We start from the raw sequence: 14,604 nt of genomic DNA, 5'->3' as shown, positions 1-14,604 counted from the left end.
CTTTTGGTATAGTCTGCTGGACTCAATTCTTAGACCATAAATGTATTGAATGGATGAAAATTCAAATACAAAATGTAAAATCCTGTTCAAACTGAGATCTAAAATGTCCAATGCAACAGCTTGCCTCTGAGCAGAACATCTTAGTGTGCTACTAGTTTCCTCCAACTTATTATGCAACAGCCTCCCCCGAGGAATAGAAAAGCAACTGGAATCACTCAACAGAGGAAAGTCCACTGGACCTGACGGGATACCAATTCGATTCTACACAGAGTACGCGAAAGAACTTGCCCCCCTTCTGACAGCCGTGTAAAGCAAGTCTCTAGAGGAACGGAAGGTTCCAAATGATTGGAAAAGAGCACAGGTAGTTCCAGTCTTCAAGAAGGGTCGTCAAGCAGATGCGCAAAACTATAGACCTATATCTGTGACGTCGATCTGTTGTAAAATTTTAGAACATGTTTTCTGCTCGAGTATCATGTCGTTTTTGGAAACCCAGAATCCACTATATAGGAATCAACATGGATTCCGGAAACAGCGATCGTGTGAGACCCAACCCGCGTTATTTGTTCATGAGACCCAGAAAATATTAGATACAGGCTCCCAGGTAGATGCTATTTTTCTTGTCTACCGGAAGGCGTTCGATACAGTTCCGCACTGTCGCCTGATAAACAAAGTAAGAGCCTACAGAATATCAGACCAGCTGTGTGGCTGGATTGAAGAGTTTTTAGCAAACAGAACACAGCATGTTGTTATCAATGGAGAGACGTCTACAGACGTTAAAGTAACCTCTGGTGTGCCACAGGGAAGTGTTATGGGACCATTGCTTTTCACAATATATATAAATGACCTAGTAGATAGTGTCAGAAGTTCCATGCAGCTTTTCGCGGATGATGCTGTAGTATACAGAGAAGTTGCAGCATTAGAAAATTGTAGCGAAATACAGGAAGATCTGCAGCGGATAGGCACTTGGTGCAGGTAGTGGCAACTGACCCTTAACATAGACAAATGTAATGTATTGCGAATACACAGAAAGAAGGATCCTTTATTGTATGATTATATGATAGCGGAACAAACACTGGTAGCAGTTACTTCTGTAAAATATCTGGGAGTATGCGTTCGGAACGATTTGAAGTGGAATGATCATATTAAATTAATTGTTGGTAAGGCGGGTACCAGGTTGAGATTCATTGGGAGAGTCCTTAGAAAATGTAGTCCATCAACAAAGGAGGTGGCTTACAAAACACTCGTTCGACCTACACTTGAGAATTGCTCATCAGTGTGGGATCCGTACCAGATCGGGTTGACAGAGGAGATAGAGAAGATCCAAAGAAGAGCGGCGCGTTTCGTCACAGGGCTATTTGGTAACCGTGATAGCATTACGGAGATGTTTAACAAACTCAAGTGGCAGACTCTGCGAGAGAGGCGCTCTGCATCGTGGTGTAGCTTGCTCGCCAGGTTTCGAGAGGGTGCGTTTCTGGATGAGGTATCGAATATATTGATTCCCCCTACTTATACCTCCCGAGGAGATCACAAATGTAAAATTAGAGAGATTGGAGCGTGCACGGAGGCTTTCAGACAGTCGTTCTTCCCGCGAACCATACGCAACTGGAACAGGAAAGGGCGGTAATGACAGTAGCACGTAAAGTGCCCTCTGCCACACACCGTTGGATGGCTTGCGGAGTATAAATGTAGATGTAGATGATCATTATGAACTGTCCAATACCACCTTTTTTATATGAATCCATGTATTTCCCATATGATTCAGTACTTCCTAGGGCCTTTTGTGTGTATTTTTATGTGTATCGTTCAGTTCAGTTTGACATATAGAATATTCTGGAATGATGTACATTCTCATGATTGTTAATAGATTGTTGTCATTAGCAAAAATATGTACATATGCCAAATTAAATATCGGATCATGAAACTAAAGTAATAAATTTTTAGCAACAAATATTAAGAGGCTGTGGAAATTTTAGCATAAATAACTAATGCCTCTACTTACCATAATTGCAATTTGTAAATTTGCTAACACAAAAACCTCATTACGATTCAAACGAAAATATCATTATCCAGCATTGTAATTTCATTTGTTATTCTTTTCGTAATTAATGATGCCTGTAAATTACACAGATATTTACTCTTGTTAATTACACCACCCAAATTTACGAAAATCTGATATTTGAGAAAACATGTGTACTTAATGTATGTAATCTGGCAAAGCACAATGTGTATAATTCAAACAAATGTTAGCAATAAATTAATTATGAAATTAAAGTAAAATCAAAATAATTGTTGAAATCAAGTGTGAATTAATTTTCACACACAAAAACCAAGATGATGATAAAAATATTGTGCTATTTGACATATTTTATAACCTGTACAACTGTAACAGCAGTTAGTTTAGATGAAATTGTTTTTAATTGTAAGTTACATATAGTAACAAATTAACAATGGTAGTGATTGTTAAACTTGTATTTAAAGTGACACAGCAAAGCTGCACAGGCAGTCAGTCAAGTTTTGTTTACTTCGGGAGTCAGTTTGGTTTAGCTCAGTTTCATAAATTGTTTTGAACTTATGTCAGTTCTGTCGATCAGCTACTGTCAATAAATATTTTGTCAAGCTTGAAATTTTCGTGATGTTCTCATTATTCGCAGCATCCACAACGTCAATGAACCACAGGTCAACACAAGTTAAGTAGTAACATTTAAAGATTGTTACAAACTGTCGAACCCAGGATCACATTGCATCTGTATTAGCCACAGCTTTGTTGTGCAGAATGTTGAACAGTTACTGAAAAACTCTTTGCATCACGATCAGAGATTGGATATTTAGATGTTGTCATTATATGCATGCATGGCAAATCCCCGATATGCTCTGGTCAAAACCATTTTGGCTACTGAACTGGAGTCACTGATGGAACAAAGGGAGACCATACGCAACTCCCTCCTCCAAGCACCACACGAGCAGTTATGCCTCTAAACTGCTCAGTCGATTCTGCCACACCCATATAAATAAAAAAACCACTTTGGTTGATGTCTACCTTATCCCCAACAAGGGTCAGCCACACACTTCAGTTTACATTAAATCTACAAACAGACAACAGTACTTACATTTTGACAGTTTTTCATTTCAAATATTCAGTCCCACACAGTCTTGGTGTTCAAGGCATCTGTTGAGGTGCAGACTCTTTACAATAGTACATTGCCATTGTCACCTTAGCCTTCATTGTAGGTAATTATTCCACTAGTGTAGTTGAAAACCAGATTTCTCAGGCCATCACATCCAATCCTGGTACTGTGATCCCTCCAAAAAACAACCCAACTGAGGAATACACTTCCTGTCACTCAGTACTGCCCCTGCTCTTGAAAGTAATAATCAACTAATTCAACAATGCTATGACTTCCTAAAATCATGGTCTGAAATAAGGTCCAGTGATTTTGTCCACCACACTCAAAGTAAACTTTTGTTCTCCCCCCACCCAAAAAAAAACACCTCATTAATATCCTAGTGCTAGTCAGACCCTATGCTCCTGCATGCATTTTTCTTAACCTATACCTGCTACTCCTGTGCCTTTACCTGCTGTAAGACTTGCCCGAACCACCTTCCTACCACCACCTATACCAGCTCTGTAACTGGAAAAACATATACTATCAAAGAGACAGCCACCTGTGAATTGACACATATTGTATGCCAGCTGTTTGGTCTTCTACATTGGTTTGACAACCACCAAGTTATCAATTAGGATGAATGGGCACAAACAAAGGGTTTATACTGGCAACATACATTCTTCTGTTGCACGGCATGCTCTACACCAGAGTCATGACTTTGGGGCCCGTTTCACTGCACATGCCGTATGAATTCTCCCCAGACACCAGTTTCTCAGAACTCCACTGGTGGGAACTGGCTTTGTAACATGTATTTGGTTCTTGCCACCCCTAGCCTAAATTTACATCAGCTTCTTTTCAGTAACTATTCCTTTTCTTTGCTCTCTTATTTATTTTTCTATTTTTTTTTTTATTTTCCAACCTGTCCTTTTCTGTCTACCACTTATAATGTATTTAGCTTTCCACTCAACTTGAACCTTTCATGATTTTTTTTCAGTAATTTCTGTGTTACGCATTACTCTATCTTCCACTTCTAAGCTATCAGGTTTTCACATCTTGTCTTTCCTTCTCATCCTGTCCAGTCAGTCTCCCTGTGATTATGAGTGACTTTTCTGTAACTCTTCCCATTTCCCGAATCTCATCAGTCCTTTTCCTTCATCCCTCTTCCTTTCCCTTCAACCCTACTGCCAGAAGGAGGAGCCACTAGCTCCAAAAGCTCACATACTTCTGCACCTTGTGTTTTCTCCTGCCACCAACTGGCAAGCAGATTTTTTTATCTATCCATACTACTGCTTATATAGGCAAATACTTTTTGCACAGTTACTACTACAAGTATCTAACAATACATGTATTGGGCATGTTATAAAGCTTAATTAAAATTATATATGTTTGTCTGGTAGTTTAAGAACAGCAATGAAAATCACAGACTTGTAAGAAAGATTGGCTTCATCTGTAAACTGACACAAAAAGTGCTTTATGAAAACATTAAATTGCTTTGTGCATTTTGTTCAGGAACCTGATTATCTTTCACAAGATATTATGATCATAAAACAACTAGATTTACTTTCTTTCTGAACTCAACATCACTGAAAAATGGACACACAATAAAACAAAGTCTATATTGCAAGATGAACTGTGCATTTCAATTCAGCTTACAATATTACGAAGTATGAAGTCAACAATGTGATCACTATTAAAGGGCCAATCACAAAGTTGCTTTTGAACTTCATGATCCCTTTACTTAATTATAACTGTAAGGAGAGAATGAAACAAGCTTACAAGAGATCTGATGAACTACATGGAAAGTACCTAACACAAATAACAGTGGCAGTTACTTTGATAAGTGACAGCTTGATTTACCCATGCAGGACGTATCAACATATTTTGATTATCTTATGGTGAACAAGCTGTCTAGTCTCCACAGTTTTGAAAAAACTAGCATGTTGCTGTGCATGCAAGTAAGTCATAAAATTGGACACAAACTGCAATGTATAGGGCACCCAGTTTGGATGAGCATCATCACTAACCTGTGGCTTTTGCCTGGGGATTTTTCTGGATAATAGAAGGTCTTATTTGTTGCATAAAACGAAAATATGGTGTTAATGGCTTTTTTGGTCGAGGAGGTAATCCCAGCTTCTCCTCAACTGACTGTTTCAGCCCACAACTTGGTTGGTCAGCAGGAAAGCTTCCAAGACTGTGTCTGAAAAAGATTGTGATTAAATAAAAGAAATTATGAAAACATTACATTTCTTAAGATGGCTTTGTGCAGAATCTTTGTTACTTATTGCAAAAAGTTATGAACATAAAATATATAGAATCATTTTCTTTCAAAACATAACATCACTCTTAAAAGATAAATGTACGTGAAACTATCTTAACAGATCAGATGAATACAACAAACACAATTTTTAGATCTAAATTGTGTGAAAACTTTGTTACAAGAATCTCACTCTAAAAACACACGAAATAATAATAGAATTTAAAATATACATTTGTGTCAGTTCCTAAAAATTTATTGCCATTCTTTCTATAAAAAATGTTATACTGACTAGCAAGTTTTTCTTGGAACCAAAGGGCAACTAAAAATGACAATGTCAAGTATGAAGACTCAATGGCATTTCTATAAGAACCATGAAACACTGCCTGAGAAGTCTGGTTGAAAAATTAGTAAAAAGTAAATAGATGACTAATATATAAAATCCACACACATATGCTCATTTGGTGGTAAAAACCAAAACTTTCAAGCACACAGAAATACATCCATCATGTACAAGCACATCACGTATCCCAACAATTTACAATTATTACCTTAAACAATATCTACACCTCAAGTCACAATTTCCTGATATGTCACTGCCCTAAGCATGAACCAATTTGATCTTAGTGACACAGCACACAGTTTGCTGCACATCAAAAACCATTATTTCATTGCACAAGACGCTAGAAAGTAAATCTTTAACTTACTATACAATGAGGTGAATACATGAAAGAGGGCACACTTCAATTATTAGCTGCAATGGCTTAACAACATGCTTTCATATGTTGTTGTTGTTGTTGTGGTCTTCAAATCCTGAGACTGGTTTAATGCAGCTCTCCATGCTACTCAATCCTGTGCAAGCTTCATCTCCCAGTACCTACTGCAGCCTACATCCTCCTGAATCTGCTTAGTGTATTCATCTCTTGGTCTCCCTCTACAATTTTTACCCTCCACGCTGCCCTCCAGTAACAAATAGGTGATCCCTTGCTGCCTCAGAACATGTCCTACCAACTGATCCCTTCTTCTAGTCAAGTTGTGCCACATGCTCCTCTTCTCCCCAATTCTATTCAATACCTCCTCATTAGTTATGTGATCCACCCATCTAATCTTCAGCATTCTTCTGTAGCACCACATTTCGAAAGCTTCTATTCTCTTCTTGTCTAAACTATTTATTGTCCATATTTCACTTCCACACATGGCTACACTCCAAACAAATACTTTCAGAAACGACTTCCTGACACTTAAATCAATATTCGATGTTAACAAATTTCTCTTCTTCAGAAACGATTTCCTTGCCATTGCCAGTCTACATTTTATATCCTCTCTACTTCGACCATCATCAGTTATTTTGCTCCCCAAATAGCAAAACTCCTTTACTACTTCAAGTGTCTCATTTCCTAATCTAATTCCCTCAGCATCACCCGACTTAATTCGACTACATTCCATTATCCTCGTTTTGCTTTTGTTGATGATCATCTTATACCCTCCTTTCAAGACATTGTCCATTCCGTTCAACTGCTCTTCCAAGTCCTTTGCTGTTTCTGACATAATTACAAAGTCATCGGTAAATCTCAAAGTTTTTATTTCTTCTCCATGGATTTTAATACCTACTCCAAACTTTTCTTTTGTTTCCTTTACTGCTTGCTCAATAACAGATTGAATAACATCAGGGAGAAGCTACAACCCTGTCTCACTCCCTTCCCAACCACTGCTTCCCTTTCATGCCCCTCGACACTTATAACTGCCATCTGGTTTCTGTACAAATTGTAAATAGCCTTTTGCTCCCTGTATTTTACCCCTGCCACCTTCAGAATTTGAAAGAGAGTATTCCAGTCGACATTGTCAAAAGCTTTCTCTAAGTCTACAAATGCTGGAAATGTAGGTTTGCCTTTCCTTAATCTTTCTTCTAAGGTAAGTCATAGGGTCAGTATTGCCTCACGTGTTCCAACATTTCTACGGAATCCAAACTGATCTTCCCCGAGGTCAGCTTCTACCAGTTTTTCCATTTGTCTGTAAAGAATTCACGTTAGTATTTTGCAGCTGCGACTTATTAAACTGATAGTTCGGTAATTTTCACATCTGTCAACACCTGCTTTCTTTGGGATTGGAATTACTATATCCTTCTTGAAGTCTGAGGGAATTTCACCTGTCTCATACATCTTGCTCACCAGATGGTAGAGTTTTGTTAGGCCTGGCTCTCCCAAGGCTGTCAGTAGTTCTAATGGAATGTTGTCTACTCCCGGGGCCTTGTTTCGACTCAGGTCTTTCAGTGTTGCATCAAACAGTATCATATCTCCCATTTCATCTTCATCTACATCCTCTTCCATTTCCATAATATTGTCCTCAAGAACATCGCCCCTTTTAGATTAGATTAATACTAGTTCCATGGATCATGAATACGATAGTTTGTAATGATGTGGAACGAGTCAAATTTTCCAATACATGACATAATTAAGTTAATTTAACAACATACTTAAGTTAATAGAACAACTTCTTTATTTTTTGTGTTTTTATTTTATTTTTTTATTATTTTTTTAAAATATTTTTTTTTTTTTTTTTTTTTTATCTAAAAATTCCTCTATGGAGTAGAAGGAGTTGTCATTCAGAAATTCTTTTAATTTCTTCTTAAATATTTGTTGGTTATCTGTCAGACTTTTGATACTATTTGGTAAGTGACCAAAGACTTTAGTGCCAGTATAATTCACCCCTTTCTGTGCCAAAGTTAGATTTAATCTTGAATAGTGAAGATCATCCTTTCTCCTAGTATTGTAGTTATGCACACTGCTATTACTTTTGAATTGGGTTTGGTTGTTAATAACAAATTTCATAAGAGAGTATATATACTGAGAAGCTACTGTGAATATCCCTAGATCCTTAAATAAATGTCTGCAGGATGATCTTGGGTGGACTCCAGCTATTATTCTGATTACACGCTTTTGTGCAATGGATACTTTATTCCTCAGTGATGAATTACCCCAAAATATGATGCCATATGAAAGCAATGAGTGAAAATAGGCGTAGTAAGCTAATTTACTAAGATGTTTATCACCAAAATTTGCAATGACCCTTATTGCATAAGTAGCTGAACTGAAACGTTTCAGCAGATCATCAATGTGTTTCTTCCAATTTAATCGCTCATCAATGGACACAACTAAAAATTTGGAATATTCTACCTTAGCTATATGCTTCTGATTAAGGTCTATATTTATTAATGGCGTCATACCATTCACTGTACGGAACTGTATGTACTGTGTCTTATCAAAATTCAGTGAGAGTCCATTTACAAGGAACCACTTAGTAATTTTCTGAAAGACAGTATTGACAATTTCATCAGTTAATTCTTGTTTGTCAGGTGTGATTACTATACTTGTATCATCAGCAAAGAGAACTAACTGTATAGACCCTCTATATACTCCTTCCACCTTTTTGCTTTCCCTTCTTTGCTTAGAACTGGGTTTCCATCTGAGCTCTTGACTTTCATGCAAGTGGTTCTCTTTTCCCCAAAGGTCTCTCTAATTTTCCTGCAGGCAGTATCTATCTTACCCCTCGTGAGATAAGCCTCTACATCCTTACATTTGTCCTCTAGCCAATATACAGATGCTTTCTTAACGTTGAGAAAAAAGTATATATTTGTGGTGAACACACAGTATCAGATGTAATATTCTATAGAAAACAGACTGTTCCTTCTATATGACACAATATGATCATTAATAACAACTATTAGCAAACAGTAGTCTGAACAGCTTTAAATAATGAATGTCATTTGTAGTGTCTATTTTTAGAAGTCGAGGAATGGAAATTCTTTTGTAAAATAAATATTACCTTTTTATTAACTGATCACAATATTAAAAGAATGCTCTAAATAAAATATATGCTTGTAGCCCCCAGTTCACTGCAAGACTGACACAATTTTAGCTGTTCATTGGTTAATTTTACTTTTAAAAAACCATAAGCACATCATTTGGATTCAAGATGCTTAATTGGTCCCATTCCAGATTCTTCCAGCCCAGATAATTTCGTAGGTGGCCACTATGAACCAAAGCTGGGACATCTGAGACAATGGACAATTGTGCAAACAACTAGACTAGGCATCTGATCTAGTCTTGCTGTCAAGCGAATGTTCAAAGTTGTTGCTGCTACATTTAAACAACCAGAAAGCAGACCTAACAATTCATGCTGCCACGTAGTCTACTCTTTTTTTTATTTTATTTTTTTATTATTTTTAATCCTCACGAGCTGTCTTTCCAATTTTTTTTTTCTTCTTTTCAAATATGTTTCTATACTGTTAAATTTCAAAGCGAATCAGGTTACTTGTAAGTAGAAATAATACATAGAGTGAAGTACAAAAAGAAAAAAGCATGGAGTGGAGTGAAAAACAAGGTTCAAAGTGCTAAACGAGTTTTTTTTTTATGTTCTTGTTAACACAATTTAATCAGTTAATATAACACTGACAGTGTATGAGGATTTATCCAGGTGGACTGCAGGAAAGGTGACAGGACGAGAAAAGGGTAGGTAACTACTGGGAGATGGGAGAAAGAAAGACAAATCTTTCGAAGAAAATTACTATAGTTACAGGACAGGATAGGACAGGAAATAAATGGGAAAGGGCAAAAGAAGAGGAAAGATTGAGGACAACGGAATGGGAAGGGGACAACAGTTGGAAGAGGTGGTCAAGGATGGGGAGTAGTGAAAGATTAAGCTTCGGAGATATTGAGAACAGAAGATAGTGTCACGACAGAATTCTTCTCCTACTTGGAAACAGATTATTTATACTACTACAATGTAGTCCAACTGTCCATCTTTGAGACCCATTAGTGGTGGTGACAGGTCAGATTTACCTAAATGTGACAGCAGCACTAACAGTGCATTAGTCCACATACAGACAATATCTCCAAGTGTTGTGTGAGTGCACAATTACCTCACTACAACACACAATAATAAACTCATTATATGTTGTACAATATTCATAGTTCCTTCCCACAGTTTCATGACTGAATCGAAAAATAGTTACGGTAGCCTTCCTGGATCACCCTGATTACGTGCCTAGATTTCATGGTCACAACATGAATTACTGCAATGCTGTGATTAGTCTGTACTTGACATCAGCTACAGAACTAGAATTCTACTTTCATGAAAGGTCAACATTCATAATTCCATTACAGTTGCGATAAGTGATATGGTTCTCATGTGATAAATCCACTTTGTGCTGCTGCTTCACAGTTCATAACAGAAAAATCACTGTAAAATGTTCAGTTAATTTTGATGGTATCTTATCTGTTTGGAAGACAAATCCTAGTCGGGAAGATATCATTTGAACAAAAATTATCATTGAAATCCCAATAACGATTCTATTCGGATGACCAAAATCAGGGTATCAATCAGCTGTAACATTCCATATGTCCAATACTTAAGAGACATAGTCAATAAGAAGGCTTGTTCCTATGCCATCAGAGGGAACAAAAAAGGAAAAAAAATCATATTATGAGTGCTTGCTTTGTTAAAAATGGTTAGACAGTACACAAATGTTTTTCTAAAACCATAATTTGCAGAGGAATTACAAGAAATCTTGGCCTCTCTGATCATTATTATCAGATAAAGTTAAAGATAAGACTGCCAAAATTCCATAAATTTGCAGGGCCTAAAAAAAGGTTGAAACTTCTAGGCAGTTTAAAACTGTGTGTCAGACTGAGACGCGAACTCGGGACATTTGTCTTTCGTGGCCAAGTGTTCTACCAACTTTCTTCCAGGAGTGCTAGTGCTGCACATTTTGCAAGAGAGTTTCTGTGAAGTTTGGAAGGTAGGAGACGAGGTACTGGCAGAAGGGAAGCTGTGGAAGGGTCGTGAGTTGTGCTTGGGTAGCTCAGTTGGTAGAGTGCTTGCCCACCAAAGGCAAAGGTCTCAAGTTTGAGTCTCGGTCTGGCAAACAGTTTTAATCTGCCAGGGAGTTTCATATCAGTGCACACACTGCTGCAGAGTGAAAATCTCATTATGTCTAAAAAAAAAAGTTCTTCTCAGGATATAAAGTACATATTTGTTCTACGGCACTGGTAAACACATCTGGGATGAAATGTACATGGAAAACAATGTAACTGCTCTGTTCTCTAAATTGTGCACATTGTTTAAATTAATTTTTGATGAGATGTTTCCAAGACATGCTTGGTTGGCTCAGTTGTTAGAGCACATGCCCACAAAAGACAAAGGTCCGAGAGCTTGAGCCTGGTCCAGCACATCTTTTTAATCTGCAAGAAAGTTTCATATCAGTGCACACACTGCTGCAGGGTGAAGAATTCGTTTTGGAAACATTCTCCAGGCTGGGGCTACGCCATGTCTCCACAATAGCCTTTCTCCCAGGAGCACTAGTTCCACATGCTGTGCAGGAGAACATCTGCAAAGTTTGGAAAGTACAAGATGAGGTACTGGTGAAAGTAAGGCTGTGAGAATGGGTCACAAATAATGCTTGGGTAACTTAGTCATTGAAACACTTGCCTGCGAAAGGCAGAGATCCTGTGTTCAGCTTAAAGTTTTAATCTGCAAGGAAGTTTTGTATCAGCACACACTCTGCTTCAGTGTGAAAAATTCATTCCACAGGTATGTTTCCCACATAAGAGCTTGTAATTAGGAAGACAATACAGAAATTAAAAAATAATTCAGGAGCCATTCTAGTCTCTGCGCTGAAGGTGTGCACAGACAGCATACAAGCCCAATTAACAAACATAATACATGAGTCCTTTAATTTGGGTTTATTTCAAGAATATCTAAAGCATGGTTGAATTGTGCCCTTACTGAAGAATGGTAATACAGAGAGAACTGAAAATTACAGACCAGCTGCATTAGCGTCTGCATGCTCAAAAATAACTGAATCAATCATGAAAGATAGCCAACGAGTTACATGATAAATGAAACCTTTTCAATGAAGCACAGTTTTGTTTCTGACTTGGGAGAAGTACAATATTGTATGTTACAGTTCACAAAAGTTTTACTTTTAAGTTCTTGACAAAGATTACTGTGTTACATGCCCATTACTCGACTTGTCCAAGGCTTTTGCCACTGTTTACTATTAAATACTGCTAAACAAGCTTGAAGCACTAGGTATAAGAGGACAGCAAAATAATGGTTCCAGTCTTTCTTGCAAAAGAGTAGAGACAGTTTACACATAAGCTGATGATAAACTTTTTAGTACAACAATTGTCAGACAAGAAACATCAACATAGATGTTCCCCAGGGTAGTGTGTTTGGTCCAATCCTGTTCTTAAAATGTATCAATGACTTTCCAGACAGTGTAAGACATGGAGAAAAAGTTCTCTTCACTTAGGACAGTAACATTAAAGTCACCTACAAAACATCAGAACTTCTATTGGAGAATGCAACTCTCAAGGATGTTTACAGTTAAGCAGCATGTAATAACTGTACAATGAATAAAGAAAAACATTATGCATTTCAGCACGAACAGGGAAAATAACTGTCGTATTTGGCACAGTCAATAAACCTATACATTGTGCATTTTCAGGAATGAGCATTGATTGCCAATTAATATGGAAGCCTCACACAAAGGTATTGGTAAAAAGAACATCGTCATCTTAGGGTATTACCATCAATTTGTAACAGTCAATGTCCTGTGGTTACACGCTATTCGTATGTGAAATCATGGCTATGGGATACTTTTCTAGTGATTGAAGCCACAAAACATCTTTAAACTGCACACGTTTTTAAAATGCAGAAAAGGGCTATAAGAATAATAACTACAGGTTCAGGCTCATTGTAACGAACTGTTTAAGAAACTGTGTATCCTTCCTGCATCAAATGAGTACATCTACCAATCTGTTGGGCAGAGCAGGAAAATATTACTACATATTTCACTAATAGCTCTATACATAATCATGGAACAAAAGCTAGTTTGATCTTACATTTACCAAGAAAAAAACAAACAAAAAAACTCAAAACATTTTCTATCAGGTAATAATTTGCTGCATAAAATTAAAAAGGTTACCGAAAAGGCAGCTAAACATTCTTTATAAATAATTTGTACTACATGATTAAAAATTGCTTAGAGCACTCAGAGTAGTTGTTAACAACAACAACAACAACAGCAAAATAACTTCAACAGTAACCACAGTTTAATGCCTTTACATGAAAATCATGTGTACATCTAATGTGTGCAGTAATAATGTCTCGAGATTCTCCAGAATTCAACATCTCACTCATCTCGTTACTGACAATCATTTAGCACAGAGAACCAGAGTACCACTCATCACACTGACTCAATTTTTCAGGTGGACTGAGTGAAGGAAATGATAAGCAGAGAGAAAAGCTGCATGTTTAGAGCCCTGGAGTCAATTCTCCGAACTGGCTCGAGCTAGTGGAGGGGGCATAGCACTATATTCATGGTCCAATAGAAACCAACTAAATGAGGCAATGTAGCTGTTAAGGTATTAACCTCATTCTCAGGTGGATGGAGTTTGCTCTGTCTGGCTAGCCTGATTTAGGTTTTCTTAAATCAATTCAGGCAAATGACGGGATGGTTCCTTCACCAAGGCCACAGCCAATCACCTGTCCTACACTCAGAAAGTATATTTATCTATTCTGTATGTATATTTTGGTTTACTGAATTTCATTGCACAATCATGTTCAGAAAGAAACAGAACATGTTGAATGACTAGAGATAGGATGTTCATATTCACTGGACACGTACATTAGCATGTTATGCAGAAATGATTAGCACTCCAGTCACTTCGCACTTCGGTTCAACACGTGTCCTGTTGCCTAGTAGGCACAGGGTCCACCATGGGCCATGATAACTTGTCCCTGCTTGCTGGCATCGACACTTTAAGGCCCAAATGGTGTCCTGTGGTATAGCCATCCATGCTGCATTCACCTGGTTCCAAAGTTCACCTGTGGTGGATGACATTGTGTCAGTGTTGGACCAGTCATTTCACCATATCCCCACACTTTTTCAATTGGCGACCATTGGCAAAAGGCTGACATCCTGTGTCACCAAGAAGGCAAATGTTCATGCACCAACATGTGGTTGTGCGCTGTCTTGCGAAAAATGATGTCTGGGGTGTTGTGCAGAAAGGGTGTGGCTACAGGTTGCAGGATGTCATTAATGTAGGTCACACAGATTACGGTGTGCTGGACCATACCAACTGCGATTTGCAGTTGTACCCAATAGCTGTCACTGTTTGCCTTGTGCGAATACACACTGTTCCACTATTGCACCAGAGCCAAGGAGGATGACGATCTGTCCTG

General features: G+C 37.7%; 1 protein-coding gene across 2 annotated transcripts in view; it reads right to left on the bottom strand.

Moving 5' to 3' along the window:
- Positions 1 to 14,604, bottom strand: part of LOC124777184 (transcription factor A, mitochondrial) — a 103,918-nt gene that overhangs the window by 85,416 nt on the left and 3,898 nt on the right. For both annotated transcript variants that reach the window (XM_047252498.1, XM_047252497.1), the window contains exon 2: positions 5,129 to 5,301. In XM_047252498.1, the coding sequence (XP_047108454.1) occupies positions 5,129 to 5,301 (173 nt within the window). The remainder of the gene's footprint in view (positions 1 to 5,128; positions 5,302 to 14,604) is intronic.

This window comes from Schistocerca piceifrons, chromosome 2 (genome assembly GCF_021461385.2).
Source record: "Schistocerca piceifrons isolate TAMUIC-IGC-003096 chromosome 2, iqSchPice1.1, whole genome shotgun sequence".
Taxonomy (NCBI): Eukaryota; Metazoa; Arthropoda; class Insecta; order Orthoptera; family Acrididae; genus Schistocerca; species Schistocerca piceifrons.
The sequence above is the reverse complement of the archived record's forward strand: the minus strand, read 5'-3'. Positions and strand labels throughout refer to the sequence as shown.